Source organism: Struthio camelus, chromosome 3, assembly GCF_040807025.1.
Source record: "Struthio camelus isolate bStrCam1 chromosome 3, bStrCam1.hap1, whole genome shotgun sequence".
In the NCBI taxonomy this organism is placed as follows: domain Eukaryota; kingdom Metazoa; phylum Chordata; class Aves; order Struthioniformes; family Struthionidae; genus Struthio; species Struthio camelus.
In genome coordinates, this window is record NC_090944.1 from 35,309,438 (window position 1) to 35,327,865 (window position 18,428).

General features: G+C 36.4%; 1 protein-coding gene across 4 annotated transcripts in view; it reads right to left on the minus strand.

Moving 5' to 3' along the window:
* HMGCLL1 (3-hydroxy-3-methylglutaryl-CoA lyase like 1) overlaps window positions 1–18,428 on the minus strand; it is an 87,281-nt gene that overhangs the window by 31,297 nt on the left and 37,556 nt on the right. For 3 of the 4 annotated variants that reach the window (XM_068937393.1, XM_068937395.1, XM_068937394.1), the window contains exons 6-7: window positions 9,514–9,577; window positions 4,788–4,976 (exon numbers count right to left, since the gene is read on the minus strand). In XM_068937393.1, coding sequence (XP_068793494.1) covers window positions 4,788–4,976; window positions 9,514–9,577 — 253 coding nt within the window. The remainder of the gene's footprint in view (window positions 1–4,787; window positions 4,977–9,513; window positions 9,578–18,428) is intronic. The other variant, XM_068937397.1, reaches the window with a different exon arrangement.

An 18,428-nucleotide genomic window follows, 5' to 3' on the forward strand; every position in this document is an offset into this window, starting at 1 on the left:
GGATACACTAACATATCCCCTGCATCCTTGTAGACACCTACTAAACTAAATTGGATAAATCAAATATGCAGGGATTGACTGCAGGATACAAATGCTAAGGGGATTTTCTAGTACCGAAATAGTCTTACTGATGCCATATTTGTTTGGAAATTCCTCATTATGCCGATACTCTTTTTGGTCAGTTAGTTCCAGAAATACAAGTCTAAAAACTTTAAAGGACTATGGCAGCTAAAGAAGATCTGGCACCTAAAAGAGATGTTTAAGTTCATAGTCATAATTCACAAGCCATATCACTCAAACACACTAATTCCTCAATGAATTCTTTTTTCCTCAGCAAAGCTGCCAGTGCAGATCTGTTAGGGCTTTGCGTACACTCAGACACAGTTAAATGCTTTCTAGATTTAACTGACTGGCAAAATCTTGCCTCTTGGCCTCTGGACAGCAGTGCTTCTCAGTGAGCTGGCCTTGGACTAGCATCTAAAAGGGGAAGAATGAGATGCAGGCCTTGACCGTCTGTCCTGTAGGAAAGCTGAACAGCCACAAACAGTGAATCCTGTATTTGAAAAAGGGCCAGGTCAGGTACTTAAATCTAGAAGACGGTTTTTGGTGGAAAATTCATCTCACTTAAGGCTTCAAGGGTCGGCCCAAAAGCAAAATGAGGATTTCAAACAGTCCTTTTTTCAGTGGTTAGCTCAGGCCATACCATTGCTGGCTGTTGTGAATTTTAGTCCTGAAGCATTTTGATCCTTACGAATTAATACATTGGGAGCTTAGGCATCTCTGTTCTGATTCTCCCTTAGTTCTGCCACTTAAAACACAGGCATATCATCACTAACTGCCTGTATGTGAATCTAGCCCTATTCCATATGCAAACTACATATGGAAAAAAATAACCTACATGCAAGTTGGTTAGAATCATCAGTGTGAGTCAAAGGGCCCTATTTAGTTAAGTGATAGACGGGTGAGTTTAGCGGCCAGACACTTCTATTTGGATTAAAAAAAACCCAAATCTTTAAAGTTCAAGGACCTTAAAGATATTAATAAAACTTTATTAAATATTTTCAGCTATCTGTAAGGGGACATTTTCTATTCTAATGTTGGCAATAAATAATTATATTCATCAGTTTGGATTTTGCAGTGTGAGACACCTTGAAAGTTTAATTATAGGCTTGCTAAATTCCATTTCTGGTACTAAAGTGTGGATTTGGGATTTTTTTTAATTTTCCTCAAAGTTTTCCTTTTCTGGAAGAAGAAAGCACTAATGAAAAAATGTTTTCATTTGGCAAGTCATCAAACTCATTCATCTCAAAGTGCCCAATCAGGTGAAAATGATCACACAAAGTGTTAAAATTCCTTGTTGGTGGTAAGTCATTAAAGTTTACACTAGCTTTCTATAAGTTAGGACCTGATCCCGGTAGTGTAAGTAAGGATCAGTTTATATGAATTAAAATTAACAATTCAAATTTGATAAAATTCTATGAAATTACCATGCAATTGTTTCATTCACGGAACTATCACTGCAGGTCAAAACTCCTTTTTGCCTCTTGAATTATTCTTTCTCATGTTCAGAGATGTGCTAAGAAAACAGACTTACTCAGCTATTTCTGGCAACTACACAAGCTATGCAAGAAAATAGTTCTTCCATTAAAAAACTTCCCCCTTCTTATCCATTCTGTAAATGCTATGGGAGCTAATTGTCAAGGTAACTCAAATCTCCTGAGATCACTGGTTTACCCTTACTGGGGCCTCTCCAAGCGCACAGGTTTCCTGATCCATCTTTTTACTCTTCCTTGGAGGTCTGTAACAATTTCTTATAAATGTTTTACTATTTGTTTTAGCTACATTTTGTATTTGTCACATTAGCTAACCTATATATGAATTTTACTCAAAATATCACAGTCCCTAATTAGATCACCACATCATTTCCCATCTTCCGATTTTGGCTCTTGAATAAATTGTATACTCTGATATTTTAATATTTTCCTTCCCTGATTCAGCCAAGTTTATGCCGGTTAATCAAGAGTCAGACATGTTTCTGTTTAAAATGTTTAACATTTTGTTCTGAAATATCACTTCATTTAAAGGATAAATTAGTTATCCTTTAAAAGTTGGGTTATCTCTCCCCCATCTATCACTACCTATCCTTTTGCTAAAACAACACACATAAAACTGAATACTAAAATTACAAGGCTACTTCCCTGCTAATTTCATATACAGATATAGCCTGTCAGTTCTAGATGACTTTGGATCAGCCCCAAACAAAATAAAATATTTGGGGTAGTATAATCCTGTATGAAACAATGTGATCTGTATAAAAAATCACTTACTGAATCACCAGCACCTCTTTCCACTCCTAGGAGATCTCCCATCCAAGCACTGCCTGATTTAGTATAGAATGATTTGTGGCTTTCCAGCTGTCATTCATTAATTCTTAGAAAATATAATATATAATACAATAGTATTCAGTCTGAGGTTGTAGTCTACAGTGTCTTACGAAGACTGTAATTTGTTTGCTGAATACTCTTTACAATTGTTTTCATACAATAATTGTAGCCTGTTATTTCTAAAACCCCTCAATCACATCTTACTCATTATGAAATACAGTTTCTCTCATATAGGCCCATAACGAAAGAGGGTTAGAAATTCCATCTGTGGAGAATCTGGACAGTGAAAAAATTAGTGGGTTTAAGACAAGAGATTTTGCTCTAGCACCTTAAACCACCCTGCATTTTTCTTTGGGAGACAGGAAAATACAAACAAGCCTGACAGCAGGGGCTAGAAGTGACTTGAGTGTTCTGATCCAGTGGCTTTGGCGCTCTATAATCAAGATGACTAGTAAAAGCTTCCCTGTTTTAGAAATAATATTACTTAGCTATAATTCACTGCTAGCTGCCAGTTTTGTTTGAGTAAAGTCTTTATTTAGAATCAGTGGTAGACTACAGAGATAGGAAAGGATGCTGTGACGTAGAGGCCCAGTTTGAGGATCCAAGAGTCAGGGGACTTGCCTTCAGACTAAGCCAAGAAGCAGCCTGCATAAAGCCAGTCAGAGAGCCTGTGTAATGCCTACCTCATCAAGGACTTTTGGCTAAATCTATGAAAAGTTCAGTTCAGCCCAAAACATAGCACCTTTAGATGTGCACTGTAGCAGAATTTTAGCACATAAGGAAGTTTTCTGCAAGAATCTCAGGCACACCTGGCTTCTCAGTAATCTGAGAAGACTGGGTAGGGAACTATTTTCCAGATTTATTGCTTTCTTGAATTTGCATCTAAATTAGCCTAAACTGCACATAAGGTACCTAAGAGCTTTCTCCCCCATTAGCTCTTGCAGAGTTAATTTCAGAAATACATAAAAAGACAGGAGCATAAGGTAAATGTGAAATGTATCATAACAGATACTGGGGTCAACAAAGCACAGTCATTGTTTCAGTGTTTAATAGGCACCATGACAGCAATTATTTTAAGGAAGGATTTGAAAAACAATGCTTCAAGTATTTTTATGAAGAACTCCTCCCATGCTCAAGGGTTTTCATGCTTTTAGCTATTACATCTGCAACTGAAGCTAACTGTAAAATTAGTAATTTATTTATCCCATGATACATATGTACACAATTGCAATACTAAAAGCAAGTAAGGCTCATCAGTGAACAACACTAGTAAAAGTTAGAACCTTTTTTACTGAATTTTAACATGCAGTATCTAATCAAATACCTGCAGAGACTCCCATACTGAAACATTTCCCTGTTCCTTCTTCTTGCTGATACCATTAAAACTGTTAATATACTGCTGTTCTTTCTAAACAACATTTGTGCCGTATCAAAATATCAAGTCAACACACAGAATAGCTGATTTTGTTGTACGAATTTCAGGAATGCAGAAATAAGAGATGCTCCTAAGCATAAAATAGAACATATAGACCTATAACTTGTAAATAGCTTTTGTTTCTGTAGCTTTTAGTAAAGAAACCCCTCCTTTGGAACACATATATATTTGAAAATATTTTTCGTCAACATAATATCCTTATAAAATGTACACTAGAATTAGTGGTCTGTTTCTTGTAGTAAATATCTATATTATTAAGAAATACAAACTCAAAGGAAAAGATATCTTCTCAGGAAATTAACTCTTTCTTCCTATTTAGCAACAGATTTGAAAGAAGATTAAACAAGACATAAAGTTATTGCTCATCTTACTTGGAAGGTACAATTGCTAAACATGAAATAATACTGAAGGCATGTTAACAGTGGTAGAACTGTCTAAAAAAACACTCATTCTCTGTAACACATTCCTAAGAATTTAGATTTATCAATGTGAAAACAAATTCAATATATGTAATTATGCATTGTTCTATTTTATATTTAGCCACATCTTTAAAGTAGAAATTTTCATTTAATAATCTGTGAATGTGCACAGAAGAGGACTCTGAGACATCAGAAAAAATATATATTTTATCTATCTCCCTCATTCGTCCAAAATCAACAGCATTTAATCACCATCACTGTCTCTTATTGGTGTTGTATGGAATTCAAGGTAATAAGTAGATAAGAATTCATAACTGACAATTTCCAGTTTCATGTGGGATTGCAGAAAGTGTTTTGACATTTTCTTAGCATAAGCAAAGCAGCAATACCTGTAGACAGTCTGAAGCATGGGCAACACTTTTTGAAAGTCTGGTGAGTGCCTGTTTCCTGTTCTGTTGATTTCCTTAAGGGTGAGACTTTTATAAATTGTGTGTTTGAATTAAACTAAGACTATTACTATCATATCTATAAAAGGAGGACCTGAGTTACCTGTATGGCTGTGAGGATATTGGCTAACGCCTGGCCATACGTGTCATGACAGTGAACAGCAAGAGCATTCAGAGGAATTTCTTTCATAACAGCTTCCAACATCCTTTTCATACTTCCAGGAGTCCCCACACCAATTGTGTCCCCCAGAGATATTTCATAACAGCCCATACTGTACAGCCGTTTAGATACCTGATTAGAAACAGAGAAATACAAAGAGGTCAAGATGCAAGAGTGAAAAATAGGGTTCAGACCATACGGTAAAAAGGACATACTTATGCATAGCTCTTAGTGTATTATAGGGTTTTGTCCCACTGAAGTGGACCTTGTATCAGAAATCCTCTTCTTGAAAATTGTCACCCAAGAACAACATCCCACAGACCCTCTTCTTGAAGTTTTTAGTTCTGCTTCCATACATGGAATAACCAACTAACCCTAATCCATCAACAACTTGCTTTTTGACTCTCCAACAGAATCCAAGGAAGCAAGGATTTATTCTACGAATTAAGTTTCTGTCAAGCCCTTTCCCAACATTTTCCTTTCTCTGGGGATGTTCCAGTCATTTGGTTTTCTCCACGTACTTTTCAGCCTACAAGTTGTACAGGGTAAAGACCTGCCCTTTTGTTTGCTTATTACACAGAGCTAAGCACTTGGCTGAACTAATACAATAAATAATTAACTAGAAGCCTGATTTTGCTTCCTCTTGGCACTGAAAGCATCAATGAAAACTGAAGTTTTAACATCATCTAGCTAGTATCAATTTTGTTTGCTTTTCATAAATCCAAATGTTAAAATACAAAAGAGCAAAACTTTAATACAATTAACATTACAGCCTTTATGTCTTCAGATTTCTCTTAGTACCAAAGAAAACCCTATGCAAATATTGCTCACTTCTATAAAGCCCTAAATGTTTCTAGAATTATGCCTTTGAGGAGTTCTTTGTATGAATAAGGGATTTGAGGTTTGGTCCCATAATGTTTGTACGGAGAGAGACATACACTCTGTAAAGCACAAAATTATGTTTGCACTGAAAATACTGCTTCAGAAATTGAATACAGGAACTCTGTATCTTTCTATCCATTTATTTGGAAAAGGTTTCAACCTATTTACAGTTGCCGAGTACGTCTGTCCCCTTTAGCATTCTGCACTGTGTATCAACGCTCCCAAAAGGAAACTCCACTGGCACGGAATCCCAGTCTAGAAATCAACTGTTTAGAAATGAAGAAATATACTCTTTTCCAGAACAACTTCAGTTGCTCTGCATTTTGCTGTTAAAGCAATTTCAGGACTTCATCAGTTGGATTGCTGTGAATATGTCTGCAGAAGCTGATAAAGTGCTGCACCAGCAGTCCCGGAAGTACTGGATTAATATTGCTATTCACTTAATTCAAAGAACAGCTGAAAAGAACTTCAAGTAGTTCGATTGCTCTGCTCAAACCTTGCAAGTTCCATGACTCTTGCAAATGTAGTAAAATTCTTTGTGCTTTAAAGTCACAAAGTCCTGGGTTCATATCACCATAAATTCAATGTATGCTTAAGAAAAGGACATTCACCAGGATTCCATCTTGCAGCATATTTTTATATCATCAATACATAGTAGGTGTTTAAACTGGACTACTGCTGTAAGACAAAATGGATCACCTGCAGTTAGTCATAGATTAGATTACCTCTACATAACCCCCAAACTTTTGTTTAATAGCAGGGTGAAAGAAGCAGACCGTATATTTTTTCTAGATGTTCTTTTTTTAATCCTTGATTCAAAGTATTTCTAAGTGAGCATCTCAGTGATGATTAGGGGACTATGTAAACAGCTAGAAATCATATTGCATTCATTTCTCTCCAGTGCTCAGTGTGTAGGTCTTTCAGCTTTCAGAAAATCAAGCCCTGAAAGGTGAAAGAAGAGAGTACTAACAAGCTGAGCACCATCACTGACTTTTCATGATCTAAACTTAAATCGACCCTTAAAAAACAAAGAGTTATATATTTAATGCCAAGAAGAATGTGCACATTCAAAAGCTGAATGAGAGTTTTTTGTACTGGATTTTCTATCCTACTGTCCTTCTACCCCCCTCTATCTCATCCTAGGAGAAGGCTACTTACTTATATTTTTGTTTTAACTTTTCAGTGTGGACTTTTGCGAGGAGGGTGGGGGAGAAGAGAATACATTATTTTGTCAGTGTAATCAGAAAGTGATGATGAGGTTGCAGCTTGGTTAATAGAACAAGGTTGTTTTGCACTCACTGCTCAACAATTTTACTACACGAGTCTTGTACTACTCCTCATGGGAGCACTGCCCTGATGCCAGCCATTGATCAAAATGTGAGCTGCTGACCCAGTACTGCAAAACCTTAAATTGTGAACAATCTTCCCTATTGCTGGGAAGAAAATCTAAAACTGCACTCTTAAATTGAATATAAATAGGTTGCACTCCAGTTCCAGATGTTTTTAAGTGAATAACAGCATAAATACACACTGCAATCCTGATGATGTAAGGGAAAGTCTGTAATAATCTAAATAATATTGAAACAAGAATATATACATTTTCTGTGGCCTGATCAGCGAGGGCAAATTACTGAATGCTGGATAATATTTATATGAATTCTCTGATCTAGGGTAAAAGGGAGCTAAGGAAAGAAAGAAGCAGGCAGAAAGACAACAGCTGCAGATGAAAACAATTGAGTATATGCCTGAAAGATAATGGGGAACACAACTGGCTTCAAGGATGTTCCATTGTGTTTCCAACAACTCTCAAGCCTTATTTGCCTAAGGTTAAAACTAACAAATTGGAGGACTATAAATGGTTAAAGAGTGACTCCATTTCAGGAAGCAGAGCGATAAAACAGGGCTATACAGTGGTTTATTTTACAGGATGAGAGGAGAACCAGATGGATGTGCTAGATAGATTCTACAAGTCTGAGGGCATCTGAAGTTTAGACACATTAGATCCTTATGCGTAAAACGGTTATGTATCTAGTAAGCCAGAAATGCATATAGGCTGGTTTGTGATCCACCTCTCTTAATTGTTTTTGCTCCAGGTAAAAAACCTTTTGCTTAAAATCTGGTCACTGTCATTGATCCTGGAAGAAACAGTTTCAACCTAAGTCATAGCTGCTGATTGCAATGCACAGCTAAGGGAGTGATGTGCTCCCATCCTGAGAAAGATGACGACTAGCAAGGCAACTCTCTGACAGGGTTTAGCAACACAGCCAGTAATTTTGATAATCCTGATTCAGCAAAGGACGAGTGTATGTGTTTATGTAAAAGCCATTAACAGCTAATCAGATGCTTCTAGATAAGCATCAATGCTTGCTGAACCAGGGACTGAATTAATAACTTAAGGAGGTACCTTTTATTTTTTAAGCACACACAGGATGATGAACAAGTATAAAAGAAAAAACTTACTAGGATGAAAAGAGAAAATAAAACAGCTGTGTGAGTAAAAGGTTGCAGGTCTGGAACACTAAATAGCACTCCCACTGTCAAACTGAAAGGGAACTCTTCTGTGAAAGGAGAGTAGTTAGTTTTAAAAAGCAACACATGGAAAGAAGCCTGTTGGGGAACATGATATTGCAGTAAGCAATTTACCAACAGCACAGCTGAATCTGTCATCACTGCTCTAACTAAAGCTGTATCACTTCTAACTTTCACTTCATATTAAAACCAATTAATTTAGAAATATTGAATACCTTCCAATTTAGCTGTTTTTTCAAAGAGTGAGAGTACACGCGGCTGCCATGGAAGCAGCCCTATCACAAGTTCCATCTGGAACGTAAACTAGAAGATGCAGGAGGACAGGACCTGAAAGCCACACACACTGAGCACAAGATACAAGACAAATGTTGACTAGCTGCTACAGAACAAAAAAAGTGGTTTGCAGATTCTGCTAGGCTGCAAAAAAAAGGTGATTAAATGTAACAGGCACAGTGGAATAGAAGGCAAATCCTCCTCCAGGAGGAAAGTCAGTATGTATTGCATTGTGTGTCTTGAATTCTCTTCCTACTTTCATACCCACTGCCCATTTCACCTTCACTGCCCTCTTTGCCTTCCTGCCTTCCTTCCACTCTCCTGCCTTTTTAGGACCTCATCTCTTTTCTGCTGGAGAGAAAGGCTGGACAAAACATCTTCCTTCTCCTTTATCTTACTGGGAAAAGGGCACAGGAAGGGAGGGTGCATCTTATTCCATCACAGCAGAATAGCAAGGTAAGTAGTAGGAAATGATGTTGTGGATGAGTTTTGGTTCGTGCCTTTATCACATGATGCTTGTACGTCATGTGCCAGAAACACAATGTTTTAGTAGTGGCACTACTGATAGGCAGTGAGCAGTATGCTCGTGCCAGCATAGAATAAATTTTACAGCACTTTCCCTTTGCAGGAGGTTGTGCTGAAAATCATCTCATGCAGCACGGTCCACTGACAAATGTGCTTGACTCTGTTTCTTTAAGCACTTCCTTGATATCTTGTTGAAGGAAATAGCACATATATATATTTTTTTCTTCTCAAGGCTGATTTTAATAAAAATCACATTATTTTCCTTAAATTTGACTGGATATGGTTGAAAAAAATAGGGAGATTATGCCACTAGTTTTAGAGTCAGCTATGTTTTGTGTTTGTTTCCCTTAAATTTTATTCATTAAAGATCTTTTTAAGATTAAGTAGAGAAAATAACTTAGGCACACTTTACAAGGTATATTTTTATCATTAAAAAGACAAGCCAAAAGTGCATTCTTACTTCGGCCACTTTAGCTGGTGTGATGTTTCCTTCATATGGGCATCCCAGTGCACATGACACATACCTACAATAAAAAGAACAACACACAAATATACTTTTGTTTTATATACACTTATCTGTATTGGTCCACATGTTACAATCAAAAAGAAGTAAAGTTTAAATAGAACTTTGAATATTTAAGTGGGTCAATGTAGAATAAAGATTTAAATGAAAAGTTAAAATTGCATCAGATGAAAATAGCAGATTTCTCTTTTTTTTAAATCACAAATCACAGTTTTATAGCTTTATTTATGATCAATAAATGTCACAAATTGTAAAGGATTCACGATGCAGCCAAGTTAATGCTACTGCAGGAAAATTCAAATTTTCCTGGTATTTCCTTTTTAAATTGTAAGAGCCCGCTCAAGATTTTTCTTGCCTGGCCCACACAAAGTATTCAGAGAAAGTAAGGTATCATTTACTTCCTTGTGCCAGCTACCTGGACCATAGATAGCAGCACAAGGAAAACTTATAACAACTCCACTACCCTGTAAGTAGAATTGTGGTGAACGGGGTAGCTCTAATCCTACCCCAGTCAATTTCTCTGTTGGCATTTCTATCCCAGCACCCCACAAAAATGGTAATTCCATTGCTAGCCATAGCTTAGGTATGGCTTGGGACAAGAGGAACTGAGAAACTGGACTGTGTCTCTCAGCAGCTATCTGCTCCATGAAGCACAAAAAGTGCTCCACAGCTGAGCCTTCACAGTCTTAATGCCGTGTTAATGTAGAATTTGATTTCAATTTCCTTTTTTAATGACATTTAAAAGCCGTGACATTCCAATTTAATTTTTAATTGTTTATCTTAAATTGATTAAGAATAGGATTAAACTAACCAGAAACAGGCCTTCAAAATCAAAATAAGTGTGGCTGTAGAGGGATTTACAACAGATTCAGAGGCAGGTAGAGCCCCAGTCTCAATGGGAGGTTGCTCAGCTTCTTAGTAGGAGAATAAGAACCTTCATCGAACCCTCATCACTCCCTTTTCCTCAACACTGAAGGATAAAATGTAAAATTATACACTGTATAATGCAAACTGGATTGAGCAGATGCCAGTTTGCATGTAGCCAAGGTCCAGAAGGTAAGGGGTGTATTGTTTATTTGCAGTTGAAGGAGAAACGGAAAGATAGAATGTGAAATCAGGATGAGCAACAGGCAAAAACAAATTATCAGCATTTTAACACATAGAACGTATTCCATTCCAATAGGTGAAGGTATAGTTTTGCACAGCGGAAACAGCAGTAAGAAAGAAGCAGCCCCTGAACCTAAAAATAATCTGATTAGCCCTGACAACGAAATGGAAATTTATTTTGTTTCCACAAAAGTGGTTGGGTGCATTACATCCTCCTCATAATTTCAGTCCAGACGACTAGTAGGCATGATTTCAATTATCTGTATGTTATGAAAATCAGGGTTTTTTGAGACTTGGCCATAGATTTCATCAAATACCGTCCACCCCAATTTAGATGTCACCATTTAAGTTTCAAAATTCTGAATTTACTTATCTACATTAAAAATAAAAAGGTAGCTACTTTAAGCAGTAAAAACACTGCCTTGCTTTTCAGTGACACATGCTCAAATACAGTACAAGATAATTTCCTTATATTTTACATGCATACAGAGAGATTTTCCAGTGAAATCAAGCACAAAAAATCTCAGACCCAAAGGACTGTTCTTCATAATAGTACGGTGCCTAGAGTCAGAGAACACACAGTCTTTTACTGAAACTATTTTGCAACATAACCCACAACACTCACTATGAAGTGAGCAACAGTACTAAACATGAAGAAAGTAAATGCAAAATGCACAACATACAACTACACGTTCCCTCTAATTAGCTATATCTTGTATGTTCCTAACAGTTATATATATTATTGTCAATAAGATCTGTATTTGGTAGTGATAATGCAGCATGAATGACATCTGGAATGGAGTAGAGCAAACAAAAGTAAAAGCAGGCCACAAGGAAACATTCCCTGTAGTTCATGCTAGCTAGCAGAAACCTGCCTGAGCTCACATAATTCAGCTGGGCCTGCTGCGGTATTAAAGGATGTGATGACCCGAGGAATCTGCCTCCTATAGCGTAAAAATCTGTTTGAGATTATGAGCTCTCTGCATGCTTACATCATTGCGTTTAAGCTAAAATGTTAAACAGGAAAAATACGGTAGATATAATCTATCTGGACATCGATATTCAATATTAAACTAGAGAAAAAAAGATTATTGAAAGAATTAGACAGGTAAAGAACTTCCTAACATAGAGAAAACAAAGTCATGTGGAGAATGAAAAAAGAAACTGCTTTTAGGAGAGTTCATTGAGGATGAGTTTGGCACAAATTTATTTAATCTTTTCATGTAGTGAATTGGCATAAAAAGTAGAAGTGTGATGAAAACATTAAATTTAGTGGTATTGTACAATGAAGATGTACAATGATTCCATGAAGAAAGGACAGGAGCAATAGAAATGAGACTCAGTTCATGGCATTGACAAAGAAAGTGAAATGCCTAAAATGAGGCTGTAAAAGAGTCAAATACACTCCAAACATATATCAAGAGAAACATTTTTAGTACAGATCATAAAATATGAATTCTATTTGACAAGGTCTTGTTATGTTCTCGTTTGAAATAAGAGACACAATTTGAGTCATTCATACAAAAAGTAGTACAAGTTGGAACAGATGTAGAGAAGGGCTGGTACAGCTAGCAGGGGTACAGAGAGCCTATCATACAAAAGGAGAAAATATATGCATCAACATGAATGGGGGAGATAATCAACCATCTGCTCTGAGCATTTGCCAAGACATCTAGACTCAAGGCAGCTCCAGGTGCAATGCTTCATAATTGCATTTGTGCAGTTCCAAATTAATAAGCTTCAGTGAGAGGAGACAGGTTTCAATAGAAAGGTAGATCTTTCATCTACAGATACATTTGGCACTTACATTTTCTCTTTAGTGTTTGAAATAAGCCACAAGGCATAAAAAGAGAAAAGAACACCAGTCAAAGCAGAGCCCCAAGACCACCACCAACACCACTCCAAAACAGGAGACAACTCAGAAGAACATGCTGAAGGAATGCTTAGAAAGAAGATCAAGAAGACAGAGCTACATAAGGCAAGAGAGGACAAAAGAAGGCCCTAGTCAACTGCAGCAAACACTACTGACAAGTCAAGAAGAATGAGGACAGACTACTGTTTCTGAGATCTTGTCATCAGGGAGTTTGGTGAGAGCTGTTGCAGTTGCAAGCAAGGAACAGAAGCCAAAGTGTAGGAGTTACAGGAGGGAATCACAGAATAGGGTCTCCAGACAGTAATTATAAACAGCGCCTTCAATGAGCTTAGGGAATGAAGAAGAGATAGGCGATGAGATATGAGATGAAGAACCGACTGGGGTCAAAGGTGAAATTTTTAAGAGACAAATGCTTGCTTATATTGCAATGGAATAGAGCCAGCGGATAGTGAGAGGTTAAGAAAGAGAATAAGGGAGGGGAGAAATAAGGGAGAGAGCAGAACGTGGGGTCACTGGGGCAAGTGGCAGGGGTACAGACGGAAAGTAGACAAGAAACTTCTGCTGCTTTGACAGTGGAAGAGAAGAAGGAGGAAGGATTATAGAGGGGAGGGAGAACAGAATGACAGAAGGAAGATCATATTGTATCTATTTTTCCTTCGGAGAAATGAGCAAGATCCTGTGTGAAGAAAAGAAGCAGAGGGAAAAAGAGAGAAGAGTTTGAGCAACAAGTTACAGAGGCAACCGGGACTCAATTTTGGGATTCAGTTGAGTTGGAGAATACAGCTATTTTCTAAAAAGATGGTAGGACTGAAAGAAAAAAGAATTTGTAATGAAAAAGGCTGTCCTGATTTCAGGATATTCACCAGAGACACTCCACAGTATGAGAGCAGAAGCAAATTTCTGAGAGTTCACAAAGCAGACTTTGCAATGCAAGTGTTTAATTCCAAATATGTGCTTAAATCTTTGCCGAATCAAGGCCAGAGTTTTTAGTAGCTTAATCACGTCTTCAGTGGACAATCAAAAAAAGAGCCCATGCAACCACAGATGAAAAGAAGGACCTGCAATACATGAAGGTTGTTCTATAAAACTGCTCTAGGAAAACACAGGTAGATGCTGCTTCTCTCAGTCAGGTTCTGTGAAATCAGAATTACTCCCTGTAGTAAAAAGTGATAAAAAGAAGTTCTCTGCTTGTTTCACCAGGCAAAGCTTACCCAGACTCTTGCCTGTTCTCCAGATTTCACTGCAGGTGAGTATCATGTGGTCATCTCATAAGTTTTTTTCTATTCATATAACAACAATTAAAAAAATCCAACAACTTTAGTGTATAACATTTTGAACAAAAAATGCTGAACAGTCTCTAGGGATGGGGAGGGAGAAGGAAGAGGAAAGGAAAAGAGTTTTCGATTTCTTCCAATAAGTCAAAATCAAACTGCAGTGTTCAACAAATGGTATAGGCAATATATGGTCTCTATGATCCAGGTCACTAAGACTGGTGATAATCACCACACCAGTCCAATGACTATGAAGTGCAGGATATAAAATCACAAACAGGGTAAATGAGCAAATTTTTCATAACCAAAGTGTGTTAAAAGCAAAATGAATCCAAGCAGAAACTCAACTCCATGTTGTAATCAGCCCTTTGTCAGCTTGTTTCAGCAAGACTTCCAGAGCCAGATCCACAGCTGCTACCACAGCTGGAAGCCTGAAGCCTCCTGAGAAGCCAGTTGCAGACTCAGATGCTGCTGTTTCCTGTTTATTATTATAGTGTAAGTTCGCATATAATTTACCATGTTCACTGCAGATGTATTTATTTTTATTGGATGTTCGTGCTAAAATGTATATGCCGATCATTTGGTGAATTCATAATATTAAGGTTGATATACTCTGTCTTTTTGCAGAGGAAGCCATTTGTTAGAAGCAGGCAAACTTTACTGTAAGGAAACAGAAAACACAAAGAAGATGGGAGAGAAAGGAGATTCTTTCAGAAACTGAATCTCTGAGCCAAGACCAAAATGTGTAAATAAGGCCAGGATTTTTTTCTACATTTGATTTTTTATTAAAAACCCCTCCTTTTATTTAGTACTTAACTATAAACAATACACATGCTATTCTAAGTGAGAACCTAGGATGATAATAATAATACTTTTTGAGTGCCCAGAAATGCTGTTACAGATCTTGCAAGGTGTTGCAAAATGTAACTTTCTGCTTAGAAATAGAGCAAAACTATTACTGCAATGAAGGGCCACTTAATCACTTCAGGTTTAGTGTATCTGATTATCTGTGCACCAATCAATAACATACTAGCAGACATACTGTATTATTATCTTATAATTTGATACTAACATTCAGAGTCTAATTTTACACTATCCTTTCAAAGAAACAGAAATCATTTTGAATTTCCAAAGGTGTCACATACTAAAAATCAAAAACCACCAGCTCCTTTGGCCCACCAGTATCACCTTCTACCTTTCTGCAGGCACATAAAAATGGCTGAAAAGGGGTATAAAGTTATCGCTAAGGAAAAGCTCTCCTCCTACCAATCATCCAATAAGAGAGAGCTAGTATAATGGCTCCTACATCTTTTTCTTAACCTGTCCCCAGTACAGAGAAACACACAAAATCCCCACATTCTAGCAATCTCTGGATTCTCAAGCTGCGCCAGGGGACTGTGAACAGCTGGCTTAATACAGTGTAAGCATGAAGACTTGTTTACCACTTACTTATACACCAAAACGTGTTGCTTCCAACTCTATTAGAGGCTCGTCTACACCGTGTTGTTCACCTAGTCTCAAGTACAGGCTGACTTAACAGTGACTTGAAGGCGTTAGTTGCTTTTAGTAAATACCTGAAGCGGTAATAACAGTGCAAACACCCTGCTATCAATATAGTTGTGACTATGCTGAAGAACTACACAATGTCATCAGAAAAGGAGAGTTTAAAGCAATACAAAAAAAATGTGTACTCCAGCCCCAAGTATTCCAGAATGTCAGAGATAATTGAGTTCAAAGTTTCTGTCTGTATTCATAAAACACATGCAGCTTTGAACTGTGCTGATTTCTGCAAGACTGCATTGTTGGCGCTTATCTCATGGTAGTTCTAATTACTTATATAAAATACTGTACTATAAGGCCTGCCAAATCTCTCATATTAAAGACATTAATATGAAATGTAATAAAAGGAAAAGGGGAATTATTAAACTGAATTATAAAGATCAGATTATCTTGATAATCATAATTTTCTAACAATATTCAAATTAAATAGCCGATTACTATTTTCCAGAATTATTTGTTATAAAGTATATTAAAATCAATTCGTTCTTAAAAATCCATTTTCAAAATAAATCAGAATGTCACTAGCAGATTCAAGACAATCAGACTGATTTCTGTTATTTCTGTCATTTTTCATCTTATCTTGTCCATTATCACAGAAATAAAGTAATGATTCGTTCCTATCATCAAGAAGGAAGTGTATCTGTAGTAACCTGTACAGCCTTTATTATAGCATAATATAAAAAGTATCAGTTGTGCTATTTAAAGATACTAAACAATACTGCAAAGCAATAATTGGTGTGGTACCTATCTGTCATGGCAAGTATTTTTCCTGTATTTCAAGTGGATCGACCAGTATTTGCATTTTATATAAAAGCAAATATAAGCTAAATATTGATACATTTCAATAGTCTTTTATGTATTGTGAACTTTATTATACTGTTCATTCTTAAAAGTTATAGGTCTACCAAATACATTTTAAAGGAATTACATACATCAACTTAGAATTAATGTATGATTACATGTGCTCTAAGTTACAAGCAGCAGCTTCTTAAATAAAAGCTTTTAGAGTTAAAATAGTTATTTTACAGCAAACATTTCCATCTGTTTTTCTAATACTGAACCGCTAAACATTTGCATGCACATTCACATTTGCAAATGCAAATAGTCCAACTGGCCTCAGAAAAGCTATTCACAAAAAACTTTTTCAGGATTGGGACATAAGTATGCAAGACGGTTTTTATACAATGGTCACGAGGAGGTGCTTATTTGGTACAGAAAAAAAAAAATTCGACTTTTATATTCCCATTAAATTTACATTAGGACTACAACAGTCACATACAGAACTAACTGTTTCAACAGAAGTTCGTCTGAAGCTATTTCACTGTTACAGGACACAAGGCATGTACTGAAGTGCCATTTGTGCGAAAACAGAGACAGAGGACTCCTTACTTCACCCCACCCAAATAACTTGTTCTTCTGCTGCAGTAATTGCAATTTATTTCTGTCTTTCTATGTTTTGGAATACATTCACTTGGAAGAATCTAGTTTAACCAGAATGTATTTGTCTAACAACTTCTCTGTACACTTCACTTAAATTTACATTACATTCAAATTAAAACACAATCCAAGGGACTACTTGCAATTAGCACATGCCACAGCTTTCCACTAATCCTAGCTGTTTGGCTTCATCTTTAAGCACTGAAAAAGTAGTAATATCTGTAATAGTACCTGAATTAGGCATTAAAAGATGCAGTCCTAAAAACAGCAGTATTTTGTGCCATTTCACGTGCAAAATATGCATAGTAGTCATTAGCTGACCAGTTTATAACATTGATTTGGCACAGCGTCTCCACAGAATGTGTCCCAGATGTTATTACAAAGTTTTTATGCATGTACAAAAAATAAAAATAAAAAACCCTTTATGACACTAGTAAATGGTCTAACTTCTATGACCATATGCAAGATTTCAATTCTTCATAAACATTTGAAGTAATTTAGTAAACATTTAGAAAACTGTATACTGTGCTACAGATTTTAAATGTGACAGCTGACAACATAAATTTTCTGGATGATGATAGAATCAATGTTAGTGCAGCTGTAGCAACAGTAAGACATGCAAAAGTTTAAAGTTTAGTTTCAACTGTTTGAGTGCATTTTTCATAAGAATCAAGGATTGCCAATGATTTACACTCATAACATGAATTCTAAATTGCCAGTAAAAATAAAAAATAAAATTTGAACCCTTTAGAATTATTTTTGGAAGTATTTTTCAACTGCACAAGTAAGGAGTTAGGGCAAAGCACTAAATTATCCATTTCCTGCAAATAAGTAACACTTTAAACAATAATAGTGCTTTAGAAAGGAAACAACTTCTGTATTGAAAATAATATAATTTACACATATTAATATTTTTACTACCTAAGTAATTCAAGCAGAATATTTAGCCTACAAAATTTACAAGCCAAACTGTGTAGCTGTGGGACTTTGCCTGAGCAAAAGCTGCAGGCTTTTGCTTTGGTTCTTTAGTAGGGTGATAAAAAATTCTCAGCACACGGAGCGCGTATCATTGTTCACTGCGTTATTCTGTGTTATCTTGCACCACTAAGCCCACTAATGCATTTACTGTATCTATTGTAATTTACATAAATTACAAGGTGCTAACCCTTGGTCTATGCACAGGTACAATGAGGTTCATCTGTTCTAATTTCAGATATCAAAGAAAATCATCTACAGCCCATGACTTAGGCCATCTATAGGATTACTAACAGAGGATAGGATCCAAACTCCTCTACTGTCAAAAGGAAGGATCATCCAGAGGGTGAATCATCTTATCCAAAAGTAGGGATTTAAATACATATGATAAACCATAGCCTGAAGGCTGCCTATCCAATAACTAAAAGCAAATTTAGGATGACAAGCTCAGACTTAGATGGCTCATGTTACAACAATAGATGCAAATAATATATAATTATCATAATTAACACTCAACAAAATAAAACCTGAAACTAATCTTCTCCATGAAATTAAAAAACAATCAGCCAAATAACGAGTGCCAATTCAAAATACTGAAACTGAATGTAAACTGCTGAAGTACTTAACAT